The sequence below is a fragment of the Gymnoscopelus braueri genome (assembly GCF_963280865.1).
Source record: "Gymnoscopelus braueri genome assembly, chromosome: 13".
NCBI lineage: Eukaryota > Metazoa > Chordata > Actinopteri > Myctophiformes > Myctophidae > Gymnoscopelus > Gymnoscopelus braueri.
In genome coordinates this window covers 31,352,482-31,362,424 of record NC_137615.1, presented here as the reverse complement: position 1 = coordinate 31,362,424, position 9,943 = coordinate 31,352,482, and the positions used below count along the sequence as shown (strand labels likewise).

At 43.6% G+C, this 9,943-nt stretch overlaps 1 protein-coding gene across 1 annotated transcript; it reads right to left on the bottom strand.

The window, feature by feature from the left end:
• Window positions 1–5,640: 5,640 nt before the first annotated feature.
• Window positions 5,641–7,403, bottom strand: LOC308098536 (cyclin-dependent kinase 5 activator 1-like; the record flags this gene model as incomplete). Its single annotated transcript, XM_080446929.1, has 2 exons — window positions 5,641–6,132; window positions 6,852–7,403. The coding sequence occupies 2 exons, from the start codon at window positions 7,401–7,403 to the stop codon at window positions 5,641–5,643; spliced, it is 1,044 nt and encodes a 347-aa protein (XP_080303055.1).
• Between the last annotated feature and the right edge of the window lie 2,540 nt (window positions 7,404–9,943).

Below are 9,943 nucleotides of genomic sequence, written 5' to 3'. Positions count from 1 at the left end.
ATCGCAGCTAAAACTGTGCACACACACTCCCTGGATGCCAATTCAGAACCTCTGCCCCAAATTTTTCACATGGGCCTGTTATAGCGCCACCAGGAGGCCGATTTGTGCAAAGCCCATTTTTTTATATTACTCCTAGAGATTTTATCCAAACGCCATGCAAATCGGTACACAGTATCTCTATAGTCATGTGATCAACATGGATCTGTCCGATTTTCCATATTCCATCCTCATTGGCTAAGGTTGGCTTCCAAAGTTTGCAGGATTGGTCGGTTTTGAACAGAATGCCTCAAATCATGAACGCAGCATGCGATTTCCGTGAAATTTCACACACACATTCCCACTAGGCCCAGGAAGAAATGCCACCCTTTTCACATTGGCCTGTTATAGCGCCACCAGCAGGTCTAATTTAGCAAAACACATTTTTGGAACAAAATGCCTCAAATCATGAATGCAGTGTCCGATTGCCGTGAAAGGCCTAAGAATAAATGGTACCCTTTTCACATTGGCCTATTATAGCGCCACCATGAGGCCACAATAACCTACCTGACCTGGCGGAGACCTGTGCTCCGAGGAGCACTTTTTTCTAGTTTTCTTTTTTTTCCAGCCTTCAGTGTGTCTTTGAGACAGGTTTTGTTTTTTGAATAATAATGAATAAATATAAGCCATATGAAAAAACGTATTCATTTAAAATCTACTGTACCTATATTGAATCATTATAGTAATCCTTAGTGAGGTTTTGGGTCATGCCATATTCCCTATTTTCACTAAGCTGTATTTACATTTACATAATGAAATAATGTGTCCTGCTCCTGATGACATCACAGGATGGGCCAATCAGAATTCTTGTCTCAGAAACAGTGATAGAGAAAAAAACACACACAAAGGCAACATGCTTGCAAATATTTTTATATAAAGAAACTGTAACAGTTGATCAAATTCTTCTCACTTCTCACATACATAGTCATACACCCATAGAGTCACAGGCTGCAGCATCAGTACTCTACTGTAACACTATAGTGGCCTAGACTTTTGTTCAACAAAGTTATTAACTTTTTTTTTACACGATATGATCCACAAATGAAAAGGAAGGAAAATTTAAATAACCCCATTGTCACCATCGTCATAAGCTTCATCATATGTTACACAATATTTTTTGTCTTGTATGTGTTTGCAAGATAAGATATGGCACGTAGTTTATGCACTGTTCAAAGACAGGAACATGAGAGATGGGAGGGGTTGAGTGGAGTTTGAGTTCCGACCCTCCAAAAATCCCTCAGAGAGCAAACCGCACTGGTACGAGAATCACTGAGTTCTGTTTTGAAGACTGACGTTTCCTGTCCTTACTTCCTTGACTCCTGTCCTTTTTCGTATGGTCCCTGCACAGCTGGAAGCTGCATGGACTGCTTCAATAAGTGTGGTGTCATCCAGGTATCATTCAACATTGAATAGCTTAAGTAGGTACTCCTATGTATCCGTACAAAAGATGTAACAATAAAGAAACCATGAACCTTAGAATATCAAAAAGGATGTGTGTGTGTGTGTGTGTGTGTGTGTGTGTGTGTGTGTGTGTGTGTGTGTGTGTGTGCGTGTGCGTGTGCGTGTGCGTGTGTGTGTGTGTGTGTGTGTGTGTGTTTGTGTGTACTCATGCCCATTGTTTTCAGGAAAAGATTGTCCCCGTCCAATTATCCACTGCTCCAAATGGGTGGTTGCATTTCAACTTATTCAATTAGATAAAACTGCTACCATTCAGACCAACCCAAATCAGATGCAGTAAACATTGAGTGGTTATAGGCATTTTGTTTGTTATAGCTTTTCTTTACAGTAAGTAGACTCTGGTTTTATCCATAAGATTTGAATAGATGAAAAAAAATTACAATTCCAGCTAAAACAGCACAGCTAAAACAGACACCACTGTTTTTGATAATCTTTTCACTTGTTGAGCATTGATTCCTCCTTAACATTGCATGAAATTCAGACAATTGGAAAGAAAAATGGCTGTGAGTTACTGTTATGTTGCGACAAAAGTCTTGTGCATGTTAATTTCAACAGTACTGCTCTTGTATTTTTTTTGTCTATTGAAATCCTATGATATCACCAAATCTGATTTAGCTACCACTCATAAACTGGATAAAACCAAATGCAACAAAGAATACCCATGTTTTGATTATTCAGTAATCACCCTGTGGTACATTGTAAATGCTACTTGTGGACTGTTTGACCATTGATAACAGCACAGAGAAAGAGCATGTAAACAGGTTTGGCTGCAATTGGAATTCATTCTTCATGTGCATATTTGTCTTTTGAGGTCTGGCTCTGGTTTCAAGGCTACATTTTTTTTTTACAGTGCAGTACCTACTGCAGCCCAGTCAGTCATCATACATAAACGGCATTCATATGCCATCCATCCTGACCATCCATTTTAACATGTCATTTTTCTGTCATCGTCTCCGACATGTAAAATAAGAACATCCTGAAAAGGTTATGCATTTGCTTAAATGTCTTTCTTGTTCAGCACAGTCAGTAGTATTGGCTCCTTTGTTCCATTTTGTTGTTTTCTATATTATTATTATTTATTTATTTTATGTTTTCTTGATATGGAGAAAAACCCTGTCCCATTGAGGAGGCCGGATTTTCCAATCTCGTACCCAGAGCGTCCGGCAGCAGAATGAGGAAGATCTGGGGACTTGAGGGGTGACTAAGGCAGCCTCAACGCAGATAGCGCTACAAGGTTTTCAGATTTTTCTAATTGGCCAATCACAAGAGGCAAAAGTGTCATTATAACCTCTTATACCCTATATGGTTGTCCCTCAGGGCTTTTTCTGTTCTCGCTCTACATTAAATATCTTCACTGAAAATAGCAGATCTACAAGCTGACAACGTGTTGCACGCGATGCATTGTAAGCTTGTAGATCTGCTATTTTCTGCGAAGGTTTTCCCTCAGAATACGGATCCTGGCGTTTAAGTGGATAAAGCAACAGGTCTGGAGGAAATGGGATCCACCGGGTTCCACTTCATTCCATGACTTGACTTCTGCTTAGTCACCCCTCAGAATGCAATGTCGGCAGGACGGGATATTTTCTCAAACTTGACAATGGTTAAAGGTGGACTGAGAGATGTGACATCACAGATTGGCATACAGGAAGGCAAGGAAGGCTTGTATCCTTTGAATGTTCCCTCATCAGACATTCCTTGTGCGAGACAGGCAGTGAAATAGCAGCAGTGCCTGCAGGATCTGGCCTGACTGTTTTTGGCCATGTTTCCGATGTCACATCACTGACTCCAGCTTCAAGTAGCAAGTTCAGCACACTGGCTTCGGCTCCATCTTGTTTACAGTGTGTGGTGTGGTGTGCCCAACACAAAGCTGCATGCTAGAAAAAACCTATAGAAGCACACATGCACGTCAACACAACTCATTTGAATAATTAGGCTGTTGAATCGTCTGGACCTGTCAGACAGTCTCTAATAAGGAAGGACCGGATCAGACCAGACTAAACACGTTTGAACGAGCTTGGACTGATTTAGGCCAAGTTTTTGGATCAGACGGATAAAGAAGAGAGAATCTGTTTTCTCATTCAGTCCTCTGGTGTAAAAGTAAAGAAGTGGGAAGGGCTGGAGAGGTGACACAATGCCACTTTGGACAACAGCCCTGCAGTCTCTTGAGTGAAGTTGATAGTAACTTCAAGGTGCCATGTTAAATATGATGGAAGAAAGAATCTGATGTTCACCTGTGGCACCTACTCCTCGTGCGTGCCCTCTCGTACATTGCACTTCATAAGCTCAAACGCCTATAATATATAGAATTTATTTATACTTATTTCCTGACTTGGGCTTCTATTTGCCAGGAGAGATTGTGTTATGTAGCCTCCCAGGCCCCTTGTACATCTCAATGCCACTTGCCAGCGTGGAAATAACACACAAAGTGAACGCAAACGTGTTTTAAAACTGAAATGAACTCATGTGTGACAGTGTGCATTCTCTGTGACATTGCAAACCATAGCGTGCAGACATTTTGCCTGGGTTTGTAATAGTTTTCTGCCTCCATTTAATTCCAAAACAAAATCCCTCTCCTTATCATCTCTCTCTCACTTGAACTTCTCTATCTTTCTGCCTCACGTAGGATATGAAAAGCCGCCTCTTATGTTTACCCATAGTCAGATAATGGAACAGCACCAATGTGGACTGTTGGACAAAGTGCAGAGGGGGTGAGGGGACAAAAGAATGAAGGATTTCCCCACTGAAGCATGGGTTCAGTATTGCATTTCTTCCCAAGTAAACAAAAGAAAATCTGCTTAAGAGTTTGCTTAACAAAACTGTTAAACAGTGTCAAACACTAAACATTGATGAATTGATTTCAATTTCATAGTCTAAGAATAGAAGAAAATGAGGGTTCCAATTCCTTTTCTTTCAGTGTTTGTCAAGTCTCAAGTCTCAATAGTGGTGCACCCCCATAACCAGTGTATGAGTTCGGTTTTGGATAAGGGATTAGGGTAAAGTGGATTTGGCAATATGTTAGGTGATCGATGTGCAGACTTTGCTACACACAGACATACAAAGTGATCTAATGCAACATGGTTATCGTATTTGATATGATTCTGCCATCCTGATGTCTCTGTGGCAAAATAAATGTCTCTGTCCTCTCACACACTGGTTCTTTGTTTGCCTCTTCTGTTTTCTTTACTTCCTGTGTCTTTATAATATTTCCTATATTTTCCACAAATATATACATGAGCAGCTTACAGTGGTGTCATCTGGCATTTAGACTCACCTTTGGTTGCTTTCGTATTGTATGATAAGAATTCAGAACAGGTCAGAGTGAAGCACGACGTATTGCCCTGAGGCAAACACTTAAACAATTAGGCTCACGTCTATTTCAATGAATCCTATTAGCAGCCTCATTTTATAAGCCCTGTGGGCTGGGCAGCTGATATCAACAAGGAATCTAATCTAGCCTGAATTGTCAAGAAATCTAATAATCATGTGTACTTCTCCTCAATGTATTATTATCCCCTAATGAGCCAAGTGGGGGCTAGGTGTTTGGCAACACCAAGTGTTCTCATGGTTGTGGGAATCTAATCAGGTTCTTATCAGGTCAGATAAGGTGGCTGAAGGTTTGACTGTACACCAAACCAAAGATCTGATTTGGCACTGGTCTGTGGTTTAAGAAATGCTCTAAATCCCATCCCATGTGTAGTTGCTGCCTGCGGGCAATGCATGGGAGATCATGAGCTGTCTTTGCCTGTTAAGCCATTGTCACCTAAGTGCTTCTTCTTTATAAAACCCAAATATTGTAAGTGCTATGTTCTAATTACAACCACTTAGTTCCACTTCATTGACATTATTTTGTTGTTATCGTTTATTGTAGGGGCGGGCTGGTATCTCTCTACTCTATCTCTCTCAACTATCGAAATAAAGCAACAACAAGAAATTGTGTAGTGTAATAAAGGCCAGACAGCACCACTGCTCAACTGTAGTTCTACACTACATCCGTACTCATTTTACTCATTTACATCTCTCCATCCCTCCACCCTCTCTACCTTTCCCTCATCCATTCACCTCCACCATCCCCTCCACCCTTCCACGAACCCCACTGCTCCTCCGCCCTTCCGCCCACTAAACCCGCCTCCCACCACCCTCAACTTCCTATCGGTCCAGGCCAATGAGAAGACGGGTCTTCTCCTCCTCCTTCTTGCTCTCGTTCTTCAGGTCGGCGAACACCTGGGTGAAGTAGTGTGGATCGGTGTTGATCTGCAGCATCTTGCCGCTCATGCGGTTGATGATCTCCAGGCAGCGGTCCCAGAACGCCTCTTTCTCAGCCTCCACTAGGAAGGGCTTCAGCGGGTAGGAGATCTCGTTGCCCATGTAGGAGTACGAAAGGTAGAGGCAGGTGAGGAGCGAGGCCTGCAGCTCGCGCTCCGAGGCCACCTCGGATGAGACCACGTCGCGGCACAGCATGTAGAGGAAGACCACGTTGGCCGGTGTGATGAAGCCCTGGTCCTGCCAGCCCTGCAGCAGGAGGGAGCGGTCCACGCTGCGGAGCCACAGCACCGGGTCGGTGGGCGATAGGCGCTTGAGACGATAGCAACGGCGGCACAGGAACTCGCCCAGGCTGCGCATCAGCTCACTGGTCGATGCCTGGATGGGAGGATGTGGGGAGAGATAGGGAAGGTAAAACGGAGGGGGGGGGGGGGGGTAATGAAAGGGACATAGGGGAGAAAAAGGAGGAGGCAAGATGAGTGGTGGTGAGAACATAATGCAACGTAAGTGAGGTTAATGTCAGACAATGTAAGGAAGGAGAAGAGGGAGGAAGGAGGGGAGGGGTCGAACGATTTAATACATTTATTATTTTGTGAACTAAATGGTGGCTAATAAGGTTGCTAGGGTTCTATCAGATCCTGTGTTTTCACCATTAATACTACAATAATAACACCACTCTATGATAGAATGTGTTTAGATCAATAGGTGTTGCAGCAATCACTTCAGGACGTCGGGTCAGAACACTATTAGCGATGCTCAGGTTGAGTGTGAAAGAGGAATGCAGGGTCCAGGCACTAGCTAATTTTGTCCAAAGTATGCATCTCGGCTCTAATGATTTCTCTTGTGGGCTGTGAGGACTATTGCTCAGTTTAGAGGTTTCCCTGTTGCTTTTATACACTTTTGGTTGGTCGATGTTCATATTGGATTGGAGGAAGGCAGCCCATGTTTAGGCACTGCAGTGGAGGATATACACCATAATCAATTACGACCAGTGCGCTTATAAGACCAAACACATCATTTAAAGACAACAATTATAAGTTAACAAAAGAAACAGAAAATGGTATAGACTGCATGATGTGTTTTTACCACCACATTACCTGGACAATGACGCGTTTAGGTGTGCCGGCCGTGTTGGACGGCTGGAGGCCGGAGCCTATCAGGGAGTTCTTTTTTCCCACTGCGACTGTTGCTACGTTGGCCAGGGTCTTGGAGGTGGGCAGGTGGGAGGAGGTAGTGGTGGTGTTTCCATTGACCAAAGAGTGGTGCTCCTGGGTGGCGGAGGTGTAGGACGAGAGGTTGGCACAGGACTGGGACTTCTTCAGCTTCAGGCTGTCGGAGGAGGCCGTGGCGGCGGACGTAGCCGTAACCACATGTCCATCCTGTGGGCTCCCCTTGCCTCCTGCGTCTCCTCCCTCTGACGGAAGCTTCTTGGAGCCCTTCCTCTTGGCCGACACAGCTACGATGCGCTTCCATGGCAAAACACTGATGATGGATGGGCGCTTGAGGCCCTTGGCGGCGGCTGTGGCGGTAGCACTGTCCTTGGCGTTCTTGCTGTTCTGGACAGCTGTGTAGTGTCCCACGGTGGCCGGGCCGTCCTCAAACAAGGCCGCCTTGCGGTAGCTGGGTGACAGAGAGAGCACTGTACCCATGATGCCCCGGTGGTGTGTGCGTTCGGGGAGGAAGGGTGCAGAAAGGATGGGTGGAGCTGGAGGGGCGCAGATGGTAGTGGCTCTTTATTTATTACAAGCAAAGAGTGTTTGAGGAAAACACTCAAGCCTATAACCTGTGAGAAAATAAGTAAGAGGGTTAGATTTAACACAACACATGGAGAAGTCAGAATAGAATAGAATCTTTGCCTTTTAATTGAAACTACAGAATATCTTCACATTCAGAGATGTATCAAATACAACTGATAGATTGCTGTCAACTGAGTTATTTGTCATTTAAATTCTAAAACAGGAAATTAGAATGTGATTTGACTTATTGCAGAACAGGCAATTTGTTCACAATGTCCATTGCCAAATTGATACATTAGTGATGCAACATGACTATTAAGGGTATGTCTTCTATTGCATGTATTATGATTGATCAAAAACAGGTTTGTCAAAACCTAATGTCATTCAGCCTAAAGCAATTACATACATTCCTTCACAGCAGCTGTTGGTGCAGGGGTTTAAATCTTTGAACAAGCAGCTTATAAAGTAGCCTGCTGGTTTGTTTTCATACCCCAGAAAATGTTTGATCCTCTACAGGTGCAGATAGCCCAGTTGAGTGAAAAAAAATAATATCTTAAACACTGCTTAACCACCAAAGCAAGCCCCATATTGTTTTCACCTCCAACGGATATTAACGTGTGTCCTTTATGGCTTTGCTCTGCATACTGTGTAGATTGTTGTTCATCAACACCACGATGAAAACGGCCCCTCTCCCCACTCAACCGTGTTCACTTCCATATTATATAAGGACCAAGATAAGGCCATAGAGCCATGAGAAAGAATTGTGCGCAAGCATCCATCTTAGCTTCAAAATGGAAGCCTTGAACGAAAACACCACCCCTTCAACACACGGCAGCTTCAAAAAATATTAATTAATATGGGCCTCTAAGCTCAATCCTACAGCCTAAACCTATAACTACACCGTTAACAAATGTGATTCATGGTGGATGTTAGGCTTTTGCATTAACGCTGGTTTCATCTATTAATTCGATATGATAATTATTAATACTCAGCCATAGGCTGCTGTGCTGCATGCAAAATAGGAAATATATAAGCTGACTGCCTGTGGTTTTTGACCTATACCCTAAGCTATTGAAAAAAGCAAACCTTTACATGATTTAGGGGGTGGGGGGCTTTTTTATTATAATAAGCAATAATAATACAGGTTGACACATGCAACAAAACAAAACCGTCCACGCTTGGAGTCTTTTACCTTTAAATAAAGTAAATCAATTTTTAAAAAAATCATGTACAATTACACCTTGATCTCTTTGCTGCTGGCAAATTTGATCCAAATGTGATCTGTTATGGCTGATTCTCTCACCACGATCTCTCTGACACAAGCTTGGAGCTGTCCAAGGTGCTGGGCGTGAAACACCGGTTCGGTCCAAAATAGCCGTCCAGAGGAAAGCACTGGGGACGAGGTTCAATCCTTCCAGATGGGCTACTTGGCGTAAGCCTTCATTTAAGAATGGTGAAAGTATCTCGCTCGTCGACGCGAATACGGATGCAGTACAGATGCGAAATGTGCGAGCCTCGCAGTGAGTGGGAAGACGTCTTCCATTGAGAAATTAAACATCTAGAGCCTACTATCACGGCTGGTAATAATGCACTGCTCCGGCGGGAGACGATGACAGCACAGGTGTGTGTGAGTCCCCCACCCCGCAAGCATATAAACAAAACGACTAAGATCAACAGAAAGGGATGGAATGAAGACAGAGGGAAAATGGCTACTATACGAGTTCCAAAAATAGACGGCAGCTTATGGTAAGCAAAGCTGCGAAAGAAAAAAAAAAACGGGTCGTTTTGATGCGGGCATCTGCAGTTATTCGGGTTGGTTGTGAGAGTGAAAAGAAGCGCTCTGATTGGTCGAAGCGTGGATGCTGTTGCTGCTCCTCCGTCGCCGTCGCAACCGCTTCACTCAAGAATGGAAGAATTGCAATCCCATCTCTCGGGGGAGGTGGTTGCTTTGTGATTGGCTAGAATGGTTGTCGTGGCAACTGTTGACTATCGACAGCATTGTCCACTCAGGAATGCAAGTGAGAGAGAATCATTTCATGCATAGCTATTATGTTGACCAATGCATGCACATCAAACGTTTCGAGGTGACAGCATTGCCAAAATTCGCAATTGCCTATACAATAGGGTCAGGTTGCTAGCATTGAAACACATTTTCACTGTGAGATCTTTGAAAAGGTACAGCTTTTTTATTCTAATCCTCGTCCTGTGAATGTTCTAGTTTTGTGGTGCGTTTAGCCTAATCTCAGGCTATAGGCTATTAGGTCAAACCTTTACCTTTCCCGCAAAAGCCGTTTATATAGGTAAAAGACATGAGGTAAAACTAAAACCAACGGTTGCCTATCCACCTGTTTCCGCGGGAATTTACTGGAGCAAAAATCCTGTGTGGGAAACATCCTGCGGGGGGACCGGAAGTAGGAAATAGCGGCTCAGTGTGTTTACATTTGCCAGCAGAA